The sequence below is a fragment of the Oncorhynchus kisutch genome, linkage group LG10 (genome assembly GCF_002021735.2).
Source record: "Oncorhynchus kisutch isolate 150728-3 linkage group LG10, Okis_V2, whole genome shotgun sequence".
In the NCBI taxonomy this organism is placed as follows: domain Eukaryota; kingdom Metazoa; phylum Chordata; class Actinopteri; order Salmoniformes; family Salmonidae; genus Oncorhynchus; species Oncorhynchus kisutch.
The window spans coordinates 27,560,014-27,583,905 of NC_034183.2; the positions used below are offsets into that span (position 1 = coordinate 27,560,014).

Genomic DNA, 23,892 nt, shown 5'->3' on the forward strand with positions numbered 1-23,892 from the left:
TTTATTACAATTACAATTTTACATCTCAAACTAAATCCAAGACAAACTCTAGTGTACTGTAGCCATCTATGGGAGATTCTCAATTGGTTTGCTCAACTCCTCCGTTCTACCCTCGCCTCCTTTTGAAAAATGTCAATGGTAACCGAGAAGGAGGGGAAAGAAAATATAGAAACAAATGCACTTGTTTGAATTGAGACTCCTTCACTCATGTGGCATCATGCAAATGATGTTTACAAGGGTGGACTCCCATATTAAATGTGTAGTTGTACAAATACATTTAGCTAGTTGTGCTAGACATTTTATAGATAAAGGGATAAGTAGCATATCCCTTTTATATATGTGCATACTTTTCTCCCCCAAGTAAACAACAGCCGATTCAAAGAGGATGAGGCATATGTCAAAACTGTTCTGCAATGGACTCTGGGCATTTGCTTCCTCAGTGGGAGGAGGTAGGGACACACCTGCGTTCGCCTACTTACTAATTGATACTCTCCTTGGCCACTCGACCACTTATCTGCTTCCAGGTCACGGAGGAGAGTATGGAGGAGTCGAAGAGAGGACGGTTCCCCAAATGAGAATCTCCCCATGGCGCTGAAGTCCTCGTTTACATTACCGTGGATGTACTGCCATCTGTTGGTAAAATAGAGTAAAGCATTGGAGGGTTTCAGCACAGTGTCTGTCAACAACAGCTCTTCAGCAATGTTCCTTACCTTTTGAGGTGCTTGAACCCACCTAAACCTTCTGGGGCCACATCAAAATTGCGTAGATGGCGCAACTAAACAAAGCTACCAAAAACTCAGACTGAAATAGAGGTGATTGAGAGAGATTGAGTACAGCCAAAAGGTTTTATTTGGCTCGCTCAGTTGTAGCTACAAAGAGAGGACCATTAGGACAATGAAGTTACTTTAGCAATGGCAAATATACTTCACATGAGTAGACAACACTCACCATTAAGGCATCCATCCTCAACAGCTCCCAACATTGCTGTTCTGCAGAATGAACTAGTCATGTGTTCCACCTGACCATTGCCACCACATTCAGTAGCGTCTTTTGCTCATCACATAACCTATCACCTGTACATAAAGAGTGGAAGCCTTTTCTGTTCACATAATTGAAATCGTTTTGGGATGGTGATTGTATGTCGATGTGGGGTCCGTCTATTGGTCCGTTCGTATTTGGGAACCCATTGATGGCATAATGGCAAATAAATCCCTCTTGACTTCAACTTGTTGTGCAATGGTGCGTTACTGTTCGTTTTAATGATGATTGCATCCAAAACATTGGCTCATCGAGGGCTGTGAGACGCCGATAGGCACTTTTCAGCAGGAGCTTGCCTATTGTCAAATAACCGAGGGTGGATAGACGCTCTTATCCAGAGCGATTTACAGTAGTGTGTGTACATTTTCAATTGTGTTTGTACTGGTCCCCCGTGGGAATATAACTCAACCCTGGCGTTGCAAGTGCCGTGCTCTACCACTTTACCAACTGATAGCACTTAGATGTGCAGCGGAATGGCATAAATTTGCCTTTTGAAAGTAGGTCTTAAATCCTCGCAAAAATCCTATAAGGTCGTTTTTGGAAATTATATCTGATGCTTTCTGCAGATAAAGCCACATCGGTCTAAAAAAAAAAAACACGCTCTCTGCGAAATGTAACGTGTGCCAAATCAGAGCAATCGCTCATTCTCAGTCTAAAGGATTTCAACATTGGTAAAACTTTCACACATACCTCTCATTTAACAAATTACTGTACTTTATACGGATTTTTATTGTTAAATGCAATGTGGTCGAATTATATAGCATGTCAAGCTGTATGAATTCACAATGGATATCGATAGATGATTTTGAATTATTACTCAATGCTATGCTTGACAGGTAGTTCCCTTATTCCACCACTTGGAACTGTGCATATGCACGATGGCCATGCATAAATTTATGCACACTTAAGCAAACATTCATATTGGTAAATCTCACAATTTGGGTGGAAATGAACCCATTGATGGTTTATGCACAGACTTGTTTTCTTACAGTTTATAAATTAGGCCCCTTGGCTTTTGGGACTCAAGTACTAAACCAAAACACTGTCCATTATGCTAAGGCCTCGGCTCTTATCTGATGCACAGAATCCTTACAGGAAGCAATTACCTCCAGTTTGTATACTGGTCAAACAGATGCTTCTTTCCTTCAGTGAGGTCAACACTGATCTGTAGATTAGATGTGATCGGTGCAAGTTTTTTAAAACTCAAAATAATTCAATTGAAAGCAAAGTTAACATTCAGTTACTGGAAGGAAGGATGCATTTTCTAAGTATTGAAGCAGAACAAATATATATATATATATAAATAATCATAACCACAAACAAAAAAACACACCCCCCACAGTGGTCTTCCAAAAGTGTGTTTATTGGGGTAGTAACACTGTACAATGCTAAGTTCATGTCAAAGCCTTGCTCCTCAGAAGACATTACTATGAATGGATTAATGGATGCTTACTGAATATGTAAGTTGTGAGATACTTTAATTAGTGCATCAAAACCTACAAGACTCTTGAAGGGATGATTGGTTATGCTATAAGTCCTTTAACGATAGAACTACTATGTGCTGATACTTTGGCAGTGGGCCTATCTGGGCTTTGGGTTGTGTCCGGGGCGACTGTGTGCCCCCCCCCCGCCCCCCCCGAGGCTCAGGGCTGTGTGTAGCGGAGGTATTTCTTTCCAGAAGGCAGCTCTTTGGTGGTGACGCCATTAGGGAAAAGTTCAGCAGCCTCTGCATCGGAGAGAGAGGGAATAACCATACACTTCTCACCAGGCTGAGAGAGAGGGAGAGAAAGAGAAAAATATGAAGTAAAAAAACAATATGGTACATATAGTCTCCACTCTCTCCAAAATCTAAGTTAGTCAGATGTTTTCAAGTGGTCTAATATCAAGATGTGACTAACTTTCAATCAACAGGGGTGTGTGTACCTTCCAGTCGACAGGTGTGGCCACCTTCTTGAGAGCGGTGAGCTGCAGAGAGTCGATGACACGGAGCAGCTCGTCAAAGTTCCTTCCAGTGGTGGCAGGGTACAAGATTGAAAGCTTCATCTTCTTATCTGGACCAATCACAAACACCTGGGGGAGGGACCGAAGGAGAGGGGTCTTCTAAACAAACCAATTTGAGCTTCATTTTCTACAGCAAAAATGTTGCAGTTCACATCTCCTGGATGTGTCTGTGACCTCATACTCACACAGCGTGCAGTGAGGGGAATGCCATCCTTGTCAAGCTCATCAGGGTCCAGCATGCCCAGCTGAACTGAAAGCTCCCTCTTATCATCAGCGATGATGGGGAAGGGCAGGGGAGAGTCCGCACCATCACTGTTAAACGCCATCACATCCTACAGACAGAGGGAGAGAGGTCAGGGGTCAGCGATGATCAGCAAGGGCAGGGGGCCGTGTCACCTTTACTGGATGTGATTTTCAACAGTGACGCCTTCACAACTATTAGAGTAAACGTGTCCTTGCTTTGCTCAGTAACTCACTCTCCTGTTTTCATGTGACCTACAAACAGCAGAACCAGTGACTGTATGTGGTATAATCTACAGCAATGAGAACTATAATCTGTAAAGAACCTGACCCTGTGACGACCACGGACTCTGATCTGAGTGGCTCAGATTTTTTGTTTATTTTTTATTTTACCTTTATTTAACCAGGTAGGCTAGTTGAGAACAAGTTCTCATTTGCAACTGCGACCTGGCCAAGATAAAGCATAGCAGTGTGAGCAGACAACAAAGAGTTACACATGGAGTAAACAATTAACAAGTCAATAACACAGTAGAAACCAAAGGGGGAGTCTATATACAATGTGTGCAAAAGGCATGAGGAGGTAGGCAAATAATTACAATTTTGCAGATTAACACTGGAGTGATGAATGATCAGATGGTCATGTACAGGTAGAGATATTGGTGTGCAAAAGAGCAGAAAAGTAAATAAATAAAAACAGTATGGGGATGAGGTAGGTGAAAAAGGGTGGGCTATTTACCAATAGAATATGTACAGCTGCAGCGATCGGTTAGCTGCTCAGATAGCTGATGTTTGAAGTTGGTGAGGGAGATAAGAGTCTCCAACTTCAGCGATTTTTGCAATTCGTTCCAGTCACAGGCAGCAGAGTACTGGAACGAAAGGCGGCCAAATGAGGTGTTGGCTTTAGGGATGATCAGTGAGATACACCTGCTGGAGCGCGTGCTACGGATGGGTGTTGCCATCGTGACCAGTGAGCTGAGATAAGGCGGAGCTTTACCTAGCATGGACTTGTAGATGACCTGGAGCCAGTGGGTCTGGCGACGAATATGTAGCGAGGGCCAGCCGACTAGAGCATACAAGTCGCAGTGGTGGGTGGTATAAGGTGCTTTAGTGACAAAACGGCTGGCACTGTGATAGCAAACTGGATGCAGTCTGAGTAGAGTGTTGGAAGCCATTTTGTAGATGACATCGCCGAAGTCGAGGATCGGTAGGATAGTCAGTTTTACTAGGGTAAGCTGGGCGGCGTGAGTGAAGGAGGCTTTGTTGCGGAATAGAAAGCAGACTCTTGATTTGATTTTCGATTGGAGATGTTTGATATGAGTCTGGAAGGAGAGTTTGCAGTCTAGCCAGACACCTAGGTACTTATAGACGTCCACATATTCTAGGTCGGAACCATCCAGGGTGGTGATGCTAGTCGGGCATGCGGGTGCAAGACCAGATCAGGTCTTTCACAGACAACAGTCAGGGTGACTGGGCTAGAGCAGGTTGTGGCCAGAGTGAATATTATTGTAAAAAGGGGCCATTAGTCTGAGTAGTTATATGTCTGTTGTAAAGAAATGTTAAAATGGTAGAGATAGTTGGTGTTCACAGCAGCAGTGTTAATCTCGTGGAAAGATTCTGTGTGTAAACAGAGAGAATCTGTTGGGACTGAATGGATGCGCAAAATAAGAGCAGCAGCAGTTCCGGTGTTTGGGTTTTTCGTTAGTGGTTATTTTGACAGATTTCGCAGGTTTTAGCATCTTTCGAATTCCGGAAGGGGAGGGTACATAACTTGCAAAGAGCGAAGGTAGAGCTCCTCGTTTCAGAGCTCCTCCGCTCCTTTTTCTACCATTTCTTGATCTCTTCTCTTAACGTGGATGGACCCAGAACTTAAAAATCGAGCAGCTGACCAATTATGTGAGACTTTAGTTCTGGGTTAACCGAGATTACAGAAGTAACAGAAGTATAGACAGCAGTGTAATGGCTGGTGTGGTATAATCAAAAACTGGACATCAGACAAAACTAATACCCCTCACTGTGGGAAGGAAGGCTGCCATTAGTCACAGGTTCAGACAGAGGTGGGTGTGTGTGTAAATAAGGGGGTGGGATTAATTGGTTCAGTGAACTTCAGAGATTAACTTTTCATCCCAAACAACTTGTTGAGAACTTTGGAGGGGGGTGGTGCTTCTGTAACCTAGCAATCAAGCCATTTGTCCAATCACCAATGCTTCAGTGTAAGACTTGAGAATTTGGCAGTCCAGAGGAACTCGTTCCCCTGTTGGACCCAAGAGAGGCCTTTAAGGGAGGTAAAACATTCAGTACTTGCAGATAGAAATGTAATAAAAAGCTAACACTATTCCCTGTTATACTTCAGACAAACATATATGTTCTACACAATATATTTCTGTAGAGAAATGACCATCTGTGAATGGAGTTGAGATGAGTGTAACAGCTGTGCAGGCTAAAGCAGTCTCAGGGGGATTACATGGGGTGTGTATGCATGCAATATTGATTTAGACATGGCTGACAGCGTTTAGATATGGTAGTAAACCTGTGTGAGAGGCTGTCCATATGGTAGTTATGCAATGTGCTCTCTACATTTGAACCACATAGGCACTGGATGCAGAGAGAGGGGTAGACAGACCTTGCTCCAGGCGAGGTGGTCGGCCACGCTGTCGATGGACAGCGCGATCATCTTGACGTTGCGTTTCTTGAACTCATTGCTGATCTTGGCAGCACAGGCCAGCTCTGTGGTACATACTGGAGTAAAGTCCCGGGGGTGGGAGAACAGGATTCCCCACCTGGAGGAGAGGAGAGAGGGAGGAGAGTAAGTCTCTGCTGAGGAAAACATTAGGCTAGACAAGTGTGAGTTTTATTTAATCAGTGACTTTGACTCAATGAGAGGCAGTGTCACCATCTGACTATGTGAGGGAAGGTGGAAGGGAAGACTGAAAAACATGTGACTAGTCTCTGGAATGTGTGGTTGACCAATGATGCAACAATGTATGGTAGAGAGTGTGAAGAAAAGAACAGGAAAACTAGAGGTTCTGTTAACGGATGCTTTGTAGAACCACACCTTTTTAGTGTCATAGTACATCCGAATAATAGAGACGTGGTCCTGGAATACAAACGCTCCTCCTTTCCCCACCACTCATTGTGTCAGACTGGGACAGTATGGGTGTTAGCATTTTTTTTTTCAAAGAAGAGCAACAAGTGTTCTTCTGTAGGACAATACAGTTATTGTGAATGGTTTTTACTGAAGTACCACAATCATTTGCACATCATTCTGTATTATGGCAATAGTTTAAGAAAATGTATTAAAACCATTGCACTAGAAACACAGCTGTGGCAACCACCAGTGTTTGAGTGGGGGACTGTTAGGCTGTTGCAATAACAGAATAATCTCTGGCTAATCTGTACAGAGTGCCAAAATATCAAAATGAGAGGCTTTTAGCTACAGAGTAAAGGAAACAGCTACCCTAACAAAACACAGTAAACCAGTTTCTTGAGACTTGTAATAGTTTCAAGTTATATTCTTCCCTCTACCACTCCTCATCCCTCCACATTGGACCACAGCAATGGCAGTAGAAAAACTAAAATAATTTGCTCTGTTCGGTAGAATCTTAAATCCCTTAGAGGGGGAAGTTGAACTTGTCTCTAGTTCTGCACGATCATTTAAAACTGCGGCAGTAAATGCTCTAGTCCCCCCTCTGGCTGCACCACACACACGGCTTTGCAAAGCCAAAGTTATGCAATATAATAATTTGTGTGTGTGAGAAAGAGCACCCCCCCCCCCCCCCCACCCCCAATCTACCATGCTGGACGGCCTTCCCCTGTGCCAACCGTTATCCCTACCTCTTTATATTCTTCTATTATTTAACTATAGCCATGAATACTGGAGTAAAAGCATGGCCATGTTAATGATTGAGCTATAAAAACACTGGAATACATTAGGTATAATTCTGCTTTGTTAGGTTAACTTGTTAGCACTGCTCCTCCACTTTGGAAGAGTTTGTTGGATCATGCTTATGTAACAGCCAAACCTTTGACCAAGCCAACGGTTTGTCTGGATGTGCGCATGAGTGAGATGTACACTACCGTTCAAACGTTTGGGGTCACTTAGAAATGTCCTCGTTTTTTAAAGAAAAACTTTATTTTATTTTTTAAATCAGAAATACAGTGTAGACATTGTTAATGACTATTGTACCTAGAAACAGCGGATATTTAAAAATAGAATATCTTCATAGGCCCATTATCAGCCACCATCACTCCTGTGTTCCAATGGCATGCTGTGTTAGTTAATCCAAGTTCATCATTTTAAAAGGCTAATTGATCATTAGAAAACCTTTTTGCAATTATGTTAGCACAGCTGAAAACTGTTGTTCCGATTAACAAAGCAATAAAACTGGCCACCTTTAGACTAGCTGAGTATCTGGAGCATCAGCATGTGGGTTCGATTACAGGTTCAAAATGCCCAGAAACAAAGACTTTTCTTCTGAAACTCTGTTTATTCTTGTTCTGAGAAATGAAGGCTATTCCATGCAAGAAATTTCCAAGAAACTGAAGATCTCGTACAACGCTGTGTACTACTCCCTTCACAGAACAGTGCAAACTGCCTCTAACCAGAATAGAAAGAGTGAGAGGCCCTGGTGCACAACTGAGCAAGGACAAGTACATTAGTGTCTAGTTTGAGAAACAGACGCCTCACAAAGTCCTCAACTTGCAGCTTCATTAAATAGTACCCGCAAAACACCGGTCTCAACGTCAATAGTGAAGAGGCAACTCCGGGATGCTGGCCTTCTAGGCAGAGTTACTCTTTTCAGTGTGTGTGCTTTTGCCCATCTTAATCTTTTCTGTTTATTGGCCAGTCTGAGATAACCCTTTTTCTTTGCAACTGCCTAGAAGACCAGCATCCCAGAGTCGCCTCTTCAATGTTGACGTGATATGTCATTTGTACTTGAAATAAAAAAAATAAAAGAATTATAATAATTTTTTGGTAGATTTTACAATACTAAACATTGCTATCTGGAAACCTGGGCAAGGTCAAGAGTGTATATGTTAAACAGGAAGGATTTATATACAAATCAAATGTCTGAAATAGTGTTTGAATGTGGATTTTGGACAACATATTTTGTAACAAACCTTTGTTTAAAAACCCACGATGCCCGCGTGAAGCCTCAACTACGGTAGATGTTCGAATTATTAAGATCTGATGTGGGATCAGATCTTCGCTTTTCGTATGAAACTGGTCCTGGATCGGTGCTTAGCGACTATAATTACCATCATGTTATGACACTTGTGTCTTCAATGTATGACTAATTTCACGCTGAGCTCGTGGCAATGGACATTCAACCAAGTCTGTTATTGTCTGTACATTAAAATGTTACACAAATTCATCATCAGTAAATTATAAGGCTACTGTTTGCAATTGAGTACGTTGATGCAGTGCAGATACAAAGTAATAGCAGATGATCACACCAACTTTTTTAGCCTACAAAAGTAGCACTTACGAGTTTCCTAAGAAGTCATGGAATTTGATCTTGCCGATGGTTGTCTCAGCTTCGAAGTTAGGGAACACGTCTCCTAGCAGTATCCCAGGCATGGTTCTCTTTCCAGGGCAAGGTGACGAGTATTTTTTTACTTCTTCTTCGGTGGAGTTTCACGGCGGGTTGCATCCAATATTTATAGTGCATTACCGCCAACAACTGTACAGGGGTGAGCTAGGAAACGTATGCAAACTAAACCAGGCTAGGCAGAAGCCAAGCAGGAACTAGCGATATCCTTTTTTATTTTATTTATTTATATTTTTAATATCAAATCAATACATAAAGCACATGAGGGATACAAACAATAGACAATCGAGCTAGGGGGTACAATATCACATTACAATTACACAAGGACCTTAAGGGACATGCATATACTTATAATTCTAACAACTTTTTTGTTAGTAGAGCATTTAACCGTCTTAAAATACAGTTCAATTTCTTTTTGTAGGGAACTAGCGATATCCTATTGGCCCTTTCTATCATATATCTACAGTTTCCGTTAGGGAACGCCTACTCTGTGATGTGCGCCTTTGCACTCCTTCTAAACAACGGGATAAAATAAAATAAACTTTGCCAAAGGGTAAAGTCTACAAAACTTAGCCCACTATGTTTATAACATATTGTAGTTTTAGGAATATAAAACAGTATCTAGATCAAATGTTAAATAGATGAGAAAATATGTAGAATATCGGCCAAAATCTCTTTCCGTCTTCCACCACTGGCGGCCACTGGGCTTCCATATTTGGTAACGAGTTGAAACGGCAAGCGGATGTTTCACATTTGTACATCCGGTGAAATTTCTGTCTCATCTGTGGCACAAGACTGCATTCAAAACAAATCTCCCCTAAATCCCATTTTCCCATTACATGGTGGAGACTTGCGCTTGAGCCTTTTATTTTTATTTTTGTTCCAGCTTCAAAAGGGGAATTTATTTGGCTACACACCACCATGAATGAATGGACAACATGGGAGGGGTCAACGTTTCATACCTAAAATCATCCCCACCTATCGAGGCACAGGTGACAAGTGTAAAGTTTACTATTTATTTTCCCATATAGCCCTAGTATAAAATGTATTGCAAACATAGCCTATTATTGGCTCTGACGACATAGTATAGAAAAAACTAACATCTGGCTGTAAGTTTTGTTCATAATAAGGCCCACACACTTACAATGCAGTAAAACTTCAAATTTACGCAGTCTCAAATACCCACCTGTCCCTTTTAATAGCCGGCAACAGCACACATTCTAGCAAATAAAACTGTTTCAAATGAACACAGGGTCTAAATGAATTGTTTACGAGGTTACCATCAATGACCATGAATTGTTTATGACGTTTAATGTTTTCTTCATTACATTAAATAATTCAGTAATGACTGGAAAAAATTATGTCTATCATCCATTTTTTAGCGCCAGTAAGAAACTGCTAGCTAGCAATTGGCTGCTAACAGCTGAGAACTGCGAGCTAACTGGCAAGCACAAAAACAGTCAACAACTTCGGGAATACAGAGTACAGAACCCCAGAAATAATTTGATCGCTCTCTAATGGCAAAAGTAAGAACTGACAAAAATACACAGTCAAATAGGAGAATAATTATTATTGCTGGAAGGGAACGCTGGACTTAACTAATTAAAGGGGAACAGCACCCTCTGATTTGGCTTCATTTTTGGGCTTGCTCCCATCGAGATAGATATAAGACTCATCGTTGTGTCTGTGCCATTATGGCATATGTGGCAGCATGGGCAGCGCCATTAAAGCAATCTCCATTTTGAAGTAGTCAATTTTCTTATTCACGATTGGCTTATCCCTCCTGATGATCTGTTTTTTAAATGTATTATTATTTCACCTTTATTTAACAAGGTAGGCCAGTTGAGAACAAGTTCTTAAATACAACTGCAACCTGGCCAAGATAAAGCAAAGCAGTGCGACACAAACAACAACACAGAGTTACACATGGAATAAACAAGCGTACAGTCAATAACACAATAGAAAATAAATAAATAAAAATAAGTCCATATACAGTGTGTGCAAATGGCGTTAGGAGGTAAGGCAATAAATAGGCCATAGTAGCGAAGTAATTACAATTTAGCAAATGAACACTGGAGTGATAGATGTGCAGATGATGGTGTGCAAGTAGAAATACTGGTGTGCAAAAGAGCAGAAAAGTACATTTAAAAAATATGGGGATGAGGTAGGTAGATTGGATGGGCTATTTACAGATGGGCTATATACAGCTACAGCTATTGGTTAGCTGCTCGGATAGCTGATGTTTAAAGTTAGTGAGAGAAATATGTATCCAACTTCAGCTATTTTTGCAATGCCTTCCAGTCATTGGCAGCAGCGAACTGGAAGGAAATGTGGCCAAAGGAGGTGTTGGACATGACTACAACAGGGTCACCAGGAGGGATCAGCCAATGAAGTTGAAAGACCCACCCTGTTAACATTAAAATGGTGGAATCCCTCAATAGTGCTACCCATGCTAAATGGCCTTTTGGCCACTAGAGGCCTCTGTCATTCTCTATGCTTGCTCCTCAAGAAATGCTGGCTGCAATGACAGAAGCCAAACCTGAGTTGGCTTGGGAGTGTGGTTTGATGTGGGTGTTCCTTAGGTGTCCTTACCACCACCAAGATACACCCATCTATCAGAACCTTGCCCCTCCCACAATCAATCACAACAAACAAACCTCCTGCAGGTTGAGTTAAATAACTACAGGCAGATGTAAGGTGAGATGTCAGATGAAGCTTTGAATAGGTCAGTAGCCTACAGAGTAAAATAAGAATGCATTTGCTGAATTTATGTAGATTTTTTTTATTTGTCACGTGCTTTGTAAACAACAGGTGTAGACTAACAGTGAAATGCCCTTCAACAATGCAGAGAAAAAATACAGAAAAAGAATACACAAGGAACACAATGAGTTATAAGTAAAAATATATTCTAAACTAAGTGTTTTGATAACTTTCAAATGTAGGAACAAGTCCATGTACAATAAACAACCCTTTACATTATACCATAGAAGCAGTGTTCTGCTAATATAACAATGTGGTGAGGGTAGGTAATAACATCTCCACCCCACTGATCCTCAACACTGGGGCCCCAAAAGGGTGCGTTCTCAGCCCTCTCCTGTACTCCCTGTTCACCCATGACTGCATGGCCATGCACGCCTCCAACTCAATCATCAAGTTTGCAGACGACACTACAGTGGTAGGCTTGATTACCAACAATGACGAAACGGCCTACAGGGAGGAGGTGAGGGCCATCAGAGTGTGGTGTCAGGAAAATAACCCCACACTCAATGTCAACAAAACAAAGGAGATGATCGTGGACTTCAGGAAACAGCAGAGGGAGCAGCCCCCTATCCACATCGACGGGACAGTAGTGGAGAAGCTGGGAAGTTAAGTTCTTCGGTGTACACATCCCGGACCAACTGAAATAGTCCACCCACACAGACAGCGTGGTGAAGAAGGCGCAGCAGCGCCTCTTCAACCTCAGGAGGCTGAAGAAATTTGGCTTGTCACCAGACACATTCACAAACTTTTACAGCTGCACAATCGAAAGCATCCTGTCGGGCTGTATCACCGCCTGGTACGGCAACTGCTCTGCCAACAACCGCAAGACTCTCCAGAGGGTAGTGAGGTCTGCATAACGCATCACCGGGGGCAAACTACCTGCCCTCCCACCCAATGTCACTGGAAGGCCAAAAATATCATCAAGGACAACAACCACAGGCACTTTCTGTTCACCCCGCTCTCATAAATGTATCACTAGCCACTTTAAACAATGCGACTTTATATAATGTTTACATACCCTACATTACTCATCTCATATGTATATACTGTACTCTAGCATCTACTGAGTCTTGTTTTTGCCGTTCGGCCATCACTCATTTATATATTTTTATGTACATATTCATTCCTTTACACTTGTGCATAAGGTAGTTCTGGTGAAATTGTTAGATTAGATTACGCGTTAGATATTACTGCATGGTCGGAACTAGAAGCACAAGCATTTCGCTACACTCACATTAACATCTGCTAACAATGTGTATGTGACAAATACATTTTTATTTTATTTGATGTGCACCTTTCATTGTTATTCCTAGCCGATACAGATACTGTGCCTATTGGCATTTTGTCTAGTGGTAGTAGGGCTACCTTCCCCATGTTCCCTGATCTTGGTGCAGAATACACAAGGTTTGCCCCATGCATGTTTCTGTGAACACATACACACATAGTCACTGTTCGACTACCTATGGCAGATAGGATTGGTAATATATGACACACAAACAGGCACAATGCTGAAGTTTAAACAGGTCAGATAAAACCTACTCAATTATGGTCTCCCCATCAAACGACTCAGGCTGCCGAACTGAGGTGGTAGCCCGAACAATGAAAAACAGCCCCAGACCATTATTCCTCATCCACCAAACATTACAGTTGCCACTATGCAGTCGGGCAGGTAGCGTTTTCCTGGCATCCGCCAAGCCCAGATTCACCCGTCGGTCTGCCAGATGGTGAGGCGTGATTCATCACTCCAGAGAACGCGTTTCCACTGCTCCAAAGTCCAACGGCAGAGCGCTTTACACTACTCCAGCCGACGTTTGGCATTGCGTATGGTGATTTTAGGCTTTTGTGTGGCTGTTTGGCCATGCAAACCCATTTCATTAAGCTCCCGACGAACAGTTATTGTGCTGACGTTGCTTCCAGAGCCAGTTTGGAACTCGGTGAGTGTAGCAACTGAGGGCAGACGATTTTTACGCACTACACGCTTTAGCACTCAGCGGTACCTTTCTGTGAGTTTGTGTGGCCTACCACTTCGCGGCTGAGCTGTTGTGGCTCCTAGACGTTTCCACTTCACAACAACATCACTTACAGTTGACTGGAGCAGCTCAGGCAGGGCAGGTTTTCATCAAGGAACACTGTACTTTGCTCCATTCATATTTCACTCGGTCCTGAATAGTCTCCAAGTCCATGCCGCTGAAAAACATCCCCACAGCAAGATGCTACCACCACCATGCTTCACCGTAGGGATGGTGCCAGGTTTCCTCCGACATGATGCTTAGCATTCAGGCCAAAGATTTCAATCTTGGTTTCATCTGAGCAGAGAATCCTTTAGGTGCCTTTTGGCAAACTCCAAGCGGGCTGTCATGTGCCTTTTACTGAGAAGTGGCTTCCATCTCGCCATTCTACCATAAGTCCTTCTGGAAGGTTCTCCTATCTCCACAGAGGAACTCTGGAGGTCTGTCAGGGTGACCATTGGGTTCTTGGTCACCTACTTGACCAAGGCCCTTCTCACACGATTGCTCGGTTTGTCCGGGCGGCCAGTTCTAGGTAGAGTCTTGGTGGTTCCAAACTTCTTCCATTTAAGAATGATGGAGGCCACTGTGTTTTTGGGGCCCTACAATGCTCCAGAAATGTTTGGGTACCCTTCCCCACATCTGTGCCTCGACACAATCCTGTCTCTGAGCTCTACGGACAATTCTTTTGACCTGTTAGGTTCTAATTTTGAGTAAATAACTCACGGACACTAGTGAAGCTTAACCAAGTTAAATTTTTCCCAATGGGTCGATACAGCTGTAATTCAGACAAAAAACATTTCACACAAGCACTGATATTTAACCCTTTCTCCTAGGCTGAGTCTCTTCCTCCACAACCGAACAGCCAATGCATCTGTGTTGCTAGACAGAACCTTAGTGATATCTGTTCTTCCTCACTTCATCTAACCTGACCTCTACCCCAGTGATCGCTCGTCCTCAACTCAAGGCTGTCATGGTTATTGATACCAGACTGTGTCTCTCCTCCTCCCAGGGGATCCCTGATGGCCAACAATGACATATCCTGACATAATGTAAACGTTATACATTACCCTCTCTCCCTCAGTGACATTGTTAGTTTCTAAGATCTCCACCCATCTCCCCTTATCAAATGCCTTCCACGTGTAATCTCTTCCCTGCACTCAACACATTCCAAGCTTAGTTGCACACACTATATACCTTCCTCCTATAACCATTAGCTTCTGGTGTAGACCCTCTAAACCGTAGCACTCCATCAGTGACATGAATAAGTATATTTTCATATTCTCAGAACTCAATAGACCTCATGGCTTTGTTTTTGCTCTGACATGCACTGTCAACTGTGGGACCTTGTATAGACAGGTGTGAGTCTTTTCTGAATCATGTCCAATCAATGGAATTTACCACAGGTGGACTCCAATCAAGTTGTAGAAACGTCTCAAGGATGATCAATGGAAATAGGATGCACCTGAGCTCAATTTCGAGTCTCATAGGAAAGGGTCTGAATACTTATGTAAATAAGATATTTAAAAAAACCTGTTGTCACTTTCACAACCGGCTGTGATCGGGAGTCCCATAGGGCGGCGCAGAATTGGCCCACCGACGTCCCGGTTAGGGGAGGGTTTGACTGTGGTAGGCCGTCATTGTACATAATAATTTGTTATCATCCCGCACAGTAGGTGGCAGGATGTATATTACATTGTGCGATCGACAATATACCATAGAAAAATAAAAAGAAGAAGAAGAAAAAAGAAGAAGAAGATGAAGAAGATGAAGAAAACAAAGATGGCAATTCAGGAAACTGTTAGCGGACGTTAGAGAAATTGTCACCTGGAACTCGATGAGTTGAGCGGCACAAAAACCTTTATTTTGATAAACGTCCCCTTCGATTTATTAACACCTGATTTTAATAACCAGAAACGAAAGAAAATGCCTTCTCCTAAAACCAAAAACAGTGCAAATCGCAGCGCAGGTGGAAGCGCAGGTCTCAGTGGCAGCACCAACGGCAACGGACGCTACGAGTTCATGTCGCTGAACCGAACCCCTCCACCCACTCTCCTCCAACGGCAGGGTTCGGACCCAACCGCTGCAGCCAGACTGCGGGCATCTGAGAGCCCTACCCGGCGAAGGGGCTCCGGGTCCTCCACCTCCTCCAACACAGGCATGCCCGAAGAGGATTGTATGCGGCTCAACCCTTCATTTATCGGGATAGCCCTCAGCTCCCTCCTCGCCATAGACCTGTGGCTTTCCAAGCGGCTGGGGGTGTGTGCCTGTGAAGATTCCTCCTGGGGCAGCATTAGACCATTGATGAAACTGATAGAGATTTCTGGACATGGAATACCATGGCTGGTCGGGACAGCCTACGGCCTGTACAAGGCTGACAGTGCAGCAGGACAGGAGGTTATGCTAAACCTCTTCATGGGTAAATATGATATCATATTAATTGTATTATTCATAATGGCCTCATTCTAACAGGAAGCCTCCCATACATAGCCGGAAAGCTCCTATTATGTTGCCTCCATAGAATGCCTCCTCCTGTTCTTATTGTCATGCATCACCATCCCCAGCCATTTTTACTGCTCACACACACACACGCTGACTCACCCTGCCAGGAAGGCGTGATACTCAACCTCTAAATAATGAATGTCTATGTTGGTGTTTTTATTAGATCTGTGGGTAGTCTACAGAAATATTCTGAAATGGTTTCCTCTCTTGTTTTTCTGTACTAATGTTAGAACAGGTAGATGTATGCACATCCTTGGTATGCATCCACCCTGTTGTTTTTCACCCATCTCGTGCTTTCAGATGAATATCAGTACAGAGAAGTCTGATGAGATTAGGGAAGGAAAGGATTTGGCCCGCACATCCTTTATCCTAATTAGCATGCATCTGTCCCCTCATCAACCCCAGTCCAGCCTTACAGCTGACACACCCACTATACACCAATTTCATCCTTCCCTCCACAATATTTTATGTCTTCTCTTTTTCTGTTTTTCCTTTCCTTCCTTCGGTGCCAGCTCCTTCTCACCTGTTACTGTCATCCCACTGTTCATCCTGGGCTCCACTGGTTTCTCTCCTCCACTGTTTCTCTCCTCTTGAGGCAATATTTAGGAGATTATTGGGATTAGGCCTAGCTGAGTATTACAATAGATTGTTGTGCAGACACTGGTTGCCAAGCCAGACAGACACCTAGAACTCTGATGTCTGACTCAGGGACTTCAGTAAACACACACACACTCTTCTGATCCCAGATGCGTGCACACACACTGAGTAAACGTGTACGCACACACACTAACAATGCTAATGTTAGAAATACACGTACACACACATACAGGGGAGAGTAGGCAGAGAATTGTCATCTGGAGTTTTCCAGCTCTATAAACAGTCAGGCACTCTTGAAGAGACAGACAATCTCCCCTGTTGCTGTGTAGTAGTAGTAGTGGTGGTGGGGAGGGAGAAAGACAGACAGAAAAATAAACAGCCAGCCAGAGAGACAGCCAGAGGTCCTCTGCAGTGTGCATGGGTTGTTCCACATCAAAAAGCACAAGAAAGAGGATTTTGACAATCACCATCTGATTGTTCTGAAATCGTTTCTGTAGTTAGAAACGGAAAAGATTAGCATTCCTGAAACATAATTTTTTGGAAATATAATTAGATCTCTAATTTGCTAATTAATTGCAATTTGGACCCCCAAAAATTCCAACAATGAGTAAGTCATGAGGAAATAGTCAAAAGCCGCCAACGGGTATACAGTATCAGTTTTCTGTGTTTGACAAGTAGTATGGAGTATTGTTTCTGTAATGCATTTTCAGTGAATTTGGGGATATTTCTCCCCCCCTGTTGAGAAAAATTTGTCATTCAAGTTGTCAGGTTTATGTTCCTTCCTGCATTCTAATATTACCAGGTTCAGACCACTAGATAGTACTGTTCCTGCTTTTAAGGGATAAAATAAAAGAATCCCACATCTTCAATGTTAAAGGGATAGTTGACTCAAATTACATATTGGTTTCCTTAATCTGTCAGCAGTCTATGGACAAGGTACGACAGCAACCCATGCTTTAAATGGTTTTGTTTACGTTGCCACTGTTTTAAAATGCAAACGTTTTTAGCATTTTTGGCACAAATCCAATGAAAATGCTGATATAGGTACCATGGACTAGCATTTAAAACAGTGGCTAGGAAAACAACCAAAGCATGGATTGCTGATGTCCCTTTTGGGATTTGGGTGAACTATCCCTTTAACATTGTGGGGATGCTTTAAATATCAGGATGTAGGATGGGACATAAACCTAGCAACAAATTTTTCTGAACAGGGGGAAAAATATAAAACTCACTGAGAATGTGTCACGTAGGATGAAGAAACAATACTCAGAGAACACAGAGAAGTGATATTGTATACTTGTTGTTGGCATTGGTATGGGGAGTCCATGGGTGTCTTTTGACCAACTCTTTGGAATCCTCATGTCTTACTCATTGTTTTTGTCCAAATTGGATGTTATGTGCTATACTTATTGAATATTATATGAGTCCTATCATTTAAAATGGCCAATTTTGGGTCCAATCCAGCTTAATTTCAAATGATCAAATTATATTTCAACAAAATTATATTTCAGGAATGCTAATCTTATCTGTTTCCAACTACAGAAACGATTTCAGAACAATCTGAGATGCTGGGTGTCATGGTGTGCTGAAATGACATGGAATGACCCTGCAGTATACGGGGTCTGATCAGTACAGTAGCAGCGTGTGCCGACTGAGTGGTAGTCAGTGGTAGTCTGTTGCTATGTGATGCAGCCAGAGGAGCTGCAGGAGACAAAGACAGCTGCTCCTTTATAGCCCAGAGGAGGACACCTCTAAGATGAAGACCGCAGCTCTCTCCTCTCTCCCCTCTCTCTGGCAAAAGGCCAAAGCTGTCAATGAGCTTGTGTGTGTGTGTATGTGACTGCATGTGTGTCTGTGTGTGAGACAGCGTGATGTGTGGGAAGAGGTGAGGATCAAAGCGGTGTAGAGGTTAATGGTGTCTCACAATGATGTCTGCTAGAATTAAGATTACTTTATTAACAGCCACAGCTTGTTCATGATCCCTTTACGGTTTGTAGGATGGAGAGAGATAACACTCAATCAATCCACTTGTCCCAGAGGAAAAATAGTTGTCCTAGTTATTTTTTATTTTGGTGTTAAGATGATGGGATATTATTAGTGGGTGCAAAGTGTTTTGCTGCTAATGCTGGATGTCTGTGTATTCATTAGTGTGTGTGTGCATACATTTGTTTGTTTTCCAACTGTGTGCTGTGTAGGCCTACTGTTTGCTGACTGTCTATCTCTCTTTCATCTCCCTCCCCACTCTGCATCCTCTCTCTCCTCACCTCCCTTTTTCACCACCCCTTACCCCCCAACTCTCTCCTCCCTCCCTTTTTCACCACCCCTTACCCCCCAACTCTCTCCTCCCTCCCCTCAGCTCTCATTATAGACCTGATCCTGGTTGGCATCGTGAAAGCTGTCGTCCGTCGGCGCCGCCCGTCCCACAACCGCATGGACATGTTCGCCACCTTCTCCGTGGACCGCTTCTCCTTCCCCTCGGGGCACGCCACCCGCGCAGCCATGTGTGCCCGTTTCCTGCTGGCCCACCTGGTCCTGGCCGCACCCCTCAGGGTGCTGGTGTTCTTGTGGTCTGGTCTGGTGGGGCTGAGCCGGGTGCTGCTGGGCAGACACAACGTGACCGACGTGCTGTTTGGCTTCCTAATGGGCTACTGGCAGTACAACCTGGTGGAAATGCTCTGGGTGTCATCACTGGGCCTTCAGGGGCTGCTGGGACTCTTCCAGGGGTGAGGAGGATGAGGAGGAGGAGTGGAGATTGAGGAGGGTTAAAGAGGGTGTGGTTGGTGGGAGACCCTGTCTCAATATGTTTGAAACATTGACTGATCCTGCCCCATACTGACACTGTGGTAACTCATCATATCAAGACTAACAACGGCAACAACAATGGCTGCCACCCACTAATCATCCATCCACATGGAACTGCAATCAGAAGCACCTACAGTAGGAGCAGGATGCTCCTCTACACTGCATCACAGCACTGCTGCAAAGACCTGGAACACTTTCCACTCTACTGTAATTCGCTGTTGGAAAAAAAAAGTGTGTGTGGAATATTAATGTGGTGTAATAAGCCGGGGGTGTAGTGTTACCCCCAATACAGTCTTCTGTTCTTCTTCCAGCTTTGGAGGTTTGGGGCTCTGCAGTGATATGAGAGAGAGAGAGAGAGACGTGTTCTTTTAGAGGGGAAAATGACAGCAATAGATTAAAACTTAAATTGATTATGGTGTCTGCGGGTCGCTCTGAAAAGAGTATATTTTATGGAGGATTGATTTTGTATTGACTTATTTTAAAATGTTACGGTATGTACGGCTGAAAATTGAATGGTATGTCTTTTTTATTTCCCACTGTGAAATATACACTGAACAAAAATATAAACTCAACAATTTCAGCGATTTTACTGAGTTACAGTTCATATAAGGAAGTTAGTCAATTGAAATAAAGTCATTAGGCTCTAATCTATGGATTTCACATGACTAGGCAAGGGTGCAGCCATGGGTGGGCCTGGGAGGGCAATGCCAGGGTTCCTTAACTGGCGGCAGGCGGAGACATTTTATCCACGGGTGGTTTTATTTGTCCCCCTAAGTTTTCTGATTTGCATTGTTGGATATAAAAGACTGTAAAGTAAAAAGGAAATCAGCCCCAAGTGATTTTAATTGAAAAAATGTGTTCCAAAGTATTCCCATGTATAATAGAGATGTGATGTTATACAAATGTAAGCAAGGTTTGAAACAATTATGTTGTAGTCAAACATATCTGTTTAGTCAATTTGCAGTCTACAAATTGTTTGTAATGGTGTTCCGGCACGCCGACCATTCGCTTCAGGAAAAAAAACGGCCCCCGGCTAAATCTAGTTGATGAACCATGGCATAGGCTCACACACAAGGGAGCCAGGCCCACTCACTGGGGAGACAGGCCTAGCCAATCAGAATATGTTTTTCCCCACGAAAGTGCTTTATTATGGACAGAAATACTCCTCAGTTTCATCAGCTGTCCAGTGGCTGTTCTCCGACGATTCCACAGGTGAAGAAGCTGAATGTGGAGGTCCTGGGCAGGCACACATGGTCTGCAGTTGTGAAGCCGGTTGGACGTACTGCCAAATTCTCTCAAATGATGTTTGAGGTGGCTTATGGTAGAGAAATTTACATTTAATTATCTGGCAACAGCTCTGGTAGACATTCCTGCAATCATCATACCAATTGCATGCTCCATCTTGAGATATCTGTGGCAAATGTGTTATGTGACACAACTGTACATTTTAGTGGCCATTTATTGTCCCCAGCACAAGGTGCACCTGTTTAATGATCATTCTGTTTAATCAGCTTCTTGATATGCCACACCTGACAGGTGGATGGATTATCTTGGCAAAGGAGAAATCCCCACTAATTGGGATGTAAACATTTGTGCACAAAATTTGAGAGAAATAAGCTTTGTGTGTATGGAACATTTCTGGGATGTTTTATTTCAGCTTGTGAAACATGGGACCAACACTTTACATGTTGCATTTATATTTTTGTTCAGTATACATACCCTGAATGGGTTTTTGCAGGTCTTGAGAAATAATTCCAGTTTTCTACAGATTGCTGCATGCTCAATAATAATTACCTGGTCAGGATGGTTTAACCAGAGACAGGAGGCATGGTTTTCACTCCAGATTAGGTTCCCCAACAACTTAACAGCAACGCTGACATCAAACCTGCAGTTGATTATTTCATGACCTTTTAATGTGTTAAACCTCTGGCTAGGCTGACCAGACCACGTCATCTCTCCGTATCCATGGCTCTGAGACGTCATCCTGGAGGTACATAGTGATCCTCTTCATATCAGCATGGAGAGTTGAATCTTTATGGTGACTGTCTGATTAGTTGTGCAACAGGTTGAACAGGTTGGAGGGAAGACAGGAGAGCGGGCAGGTTTTATAGTTCTTGCCCAGAGATTGAAGTAGAATAGACTTTTTTACCTTTCAGGAAGAGAACACACAGTGAATGTCAAAGACGGTTTGCTGTTTTCTTCTGTACTGTTTTGTTTACAGGTGTAACTGACACACACAGACATTTTACTGAGTGAGGCCAGCTGTAGTAATGGTGTAATCATGCTGTGTGCCCTGAACAGAAGTTGGGTGTGGGGTGGATCTTGTGGCGAAGTACTTTGTACCCTGTCCTTAACTGCCCTACTGCTAAACTGCTCTCTGCTCTGATGTCTGGTGCACCTGCACCATGGCCTCCAATCTCTATGAATGTACATTCTCTGGTGCACCTGCACCATGGCCTCCAATCTCTATGAATGAACATTCTCTGGTGCAATGTGCATGTGAGCAATGTGCATGTGAGCCAGTTCTCAGCTGTCCTGGGTGTTTACAAAGTGTTTCTGTGTGTTTACACAGACAGCAGCAATGTTATGCCATAGCAGGCATTGACGTTTGGCTGTTGTTGATGGCACATTGTAAATATCCCGCACAGACACTAATCAACAGTCTATTGTTGACTCGGATTAATAATAAATAGTCCTTCTCTCTCTCTCGTTCTCTCTCTTGCTCTCGTTCCCTCTCTCTCTCTCTCTCTCCTGTCCTCCTCTCAGATGAGTGGATTATGCTGTAGCTGAGAGAAACGGGGAAGAGGTGTGTGTTGAGACCAACCACTCAAACACCTCCGCTCTGATTAAATATGGAGGAGCAGCTTATTAGCCATGTCTCTCTCTTTCATCCTCACTCTATTTAATATTTTTCTCGCTGTCTCTCTTTTCTCATTCTCTCTTTACTGTCTTTTCCTCTCTCTCTGTGCTCACAGAAGAGTCAGACTCAATTACCTCTTCTCCGTTCTTCAGTTGCGATTCACTGTTGATCTTTCATTTTGGTGAACCACTACCTCCTCCCTCTACTCCCCCGGACTCCCCCGCCCCTCTCTTCCCTGGAACTCTACCTCCCCTCGCTCATCTAGTCTTCTGTAGCATCCAGGCTCAAGTATGACTCCACACCAAACATGCATTTGTTGAAGTCTTTAGCTGAGGAGGATTTGGTCATATGTTGCCATGCAGTGAGTGTAGCTACACATGATCAGCTGATCTTGATTAGTCTTCACGTACTGTTCTGAGGGATGGTCTACATCAGTAGCAGCTCTATTTCTCTGACTGTTGTAAATAATCCATTGAGTAACTCTCTCTGATCTATTTCATACATACTTTATTTCTTCTGCAATAATCCAGTAGTAGAGACTAGAGCTAACCAGGCAGTGGTTCTTGAATTGGTACAATTTGACCAATGGCATGGCTTCCCCAGAAACTGCTTCCTGTACCCAGCCAAAAGCAATCATGGTTCTCTCGCAATAAGGAAGAACGCATTGTTGTTCTTCTGTTTTTTTGTTATCTATCTACTCACCAGGGAATGTCTGAAAATGTTATGCCCAATCAAAGCAATATGGCTGACATTCCACCCTATCAGAGGGGAAGTTTAGACTTTTCAGATCTACAGTATAGGCTAAATGTGTGTCCCAAATGCCACCATATTCCCTACATAATGCTCTACTTTTAATCAGAGCCCTATGGGCCCAGGGGTTGGAGCTAGGAGTCCGTTTGGAACTGTGCCCACTAGTCTGGGCATCTCCACCTCTGTACATTCAAAGACAAAAGACAAAGTCTGCAGACTCAAACGCTGCTTCACAAGATCTCACCAGCTTGATACACTGAATTATAACTTTAATCTGTTGTGTTATTGTGTAATCTTTCATCTGTAATGTCAAATTAATGAAGTGGAATGTCAATGTATGTACATTTTGTGTTCATCTACCGCTTTATATTATAATGGGTTGACTGTATATGGTAGCAAATGTGACTGTTTATTCTATGGGTTGTGGAGGTATACTCCAGAATGATTGCATTGCAAACATTTTTTATAAATACAGTATATATGTGTAACAGACGCCTCACAAGTCCTCAACTGGCAGCTTCGTTTAATATTACCCGCAAAACACCAGTCTCAACGTCAACAGTGAAGAGGCGACTCTGGGATGCTGGCCTTCTAGGCAGAGTTGCAAAGAAAAAGCCGTATCTCAGACTGGCCAATAAACAGAAAATATTAAGATGGGCAAAAGAACACAGACATGGAACAGCGATATGGCTTTTTCTTTGCAACTCTTTGCCTAGAAGGCCAGCATCCCGGAGTAGCCTCTTCACTGTTGACGTTGAGACTGGTGTTTGCGGGTACTATTTAATGA

The 23,892-nt window shown here is 43.1% G+C and overlaps 2 protein-coding genes across 3 annotated transcripts; one reads left to right on the plus strand and one right to left on the minus strand.

Annotated features, from left to right (window-relative positions):
- Positions 1 to 2,380: 2,380 nt before the first annotated feature.
- prdx6 (peroxiredoxin 6) lies at positions 2,381 to 9,019 on the minus strand. Of its 2 annotated transcripts, none has more exons than XM_020492691.2 (5): positions 8,766 to 9,019; positions 5,900 to 6,056; positions 3,225 to 3,371; positions 2,962 to 3,108; positions 2,381 to 2,807 (listed from the first exon to the last, which is right to left on the minus strand). In XM_020492691.2, the coding sequence occupies exons 1-5, from the start codon at positions 8,855 to 8,857 to the stop codon at positions 2,682 to 2,684; spliced, it is 669 nt and encodes a 222-aa protein (XP_020348280.1). In that variant the 5' UTR covers positions 8,858 to 9,019; the 3' UTR covers positions 2,381 to 2,681. The 2 variants fall into 2 exon arrangements, with proteins under 2 accessions (XP_020348280.1, XP_020348281.1); XM_020492692.2 differs by having other exon boundaries at positions 2,937 to 3,108.
- A 6,236-nt stretch (positions 9,020 to 15,255) lies between these two features.
- plpp6 (phospholipid phosphatase 6) lies at positions 15,256 to 23,500 on the plus strand. The gene is made up of 2 exons (XM_020492002.2): positions 15,256 to 16,013; positions 19,050 to 23,500. The coding sequence occupies exons 1-2, from the start codon at positions 15,521 to 15,523 to the stop codon at positions 19,418 to 19,420; spliced, it is 864 nt and encodes a 287-aa protein (XP_020347591.1). The 5' UTR covers positions 15,256 to 15,520; the 3' UTR covers positions 19,421 to 23,500.
- Positions 23,501 to 23,892: the final 392 nt, after the last annotated feature.

Excerpts from the sequence above, each read along its gene's own strand:
- prdx6 (XM_020492691.2), bottom strand. The coding sequence starts at position 8,857 with ATGCCTGGGATACTGCTAGGAGACGTGTTCCCTAACTTCGAAGCTGAG. Across the intron at positions 3,372-5,899 it reads ACCACCTCGCCTGGAGCAAG|GATGTGATGGCGTTTAACAG; the intron begins GTCTGTCTACCC and ends CTCTGTCTGTAG. Across the intron at positions 3,109-3,224 it reads TTCCCCTCACTGCACGCTGT|GTGTTTGTGATTGGTCCAGA; the intron begins GTGAGTATGAGG and ends TCCCTCCCCCAG.
- plpp6 (XM_020492002.2), top strand. The coding sequence starts at position 15,521 with ATGCCTTCTCCTAAAACCAAAAACAGTGCAAATCGCAGCGCAGGTGGA. Across the intron at positions 16,014-19,049 it reads TATGCTAAACCTCTTCATGG|CTCTCATTATAGACCTGATC; the intron begins GTAAATATGATA and ends CCCTCCCCTCAG.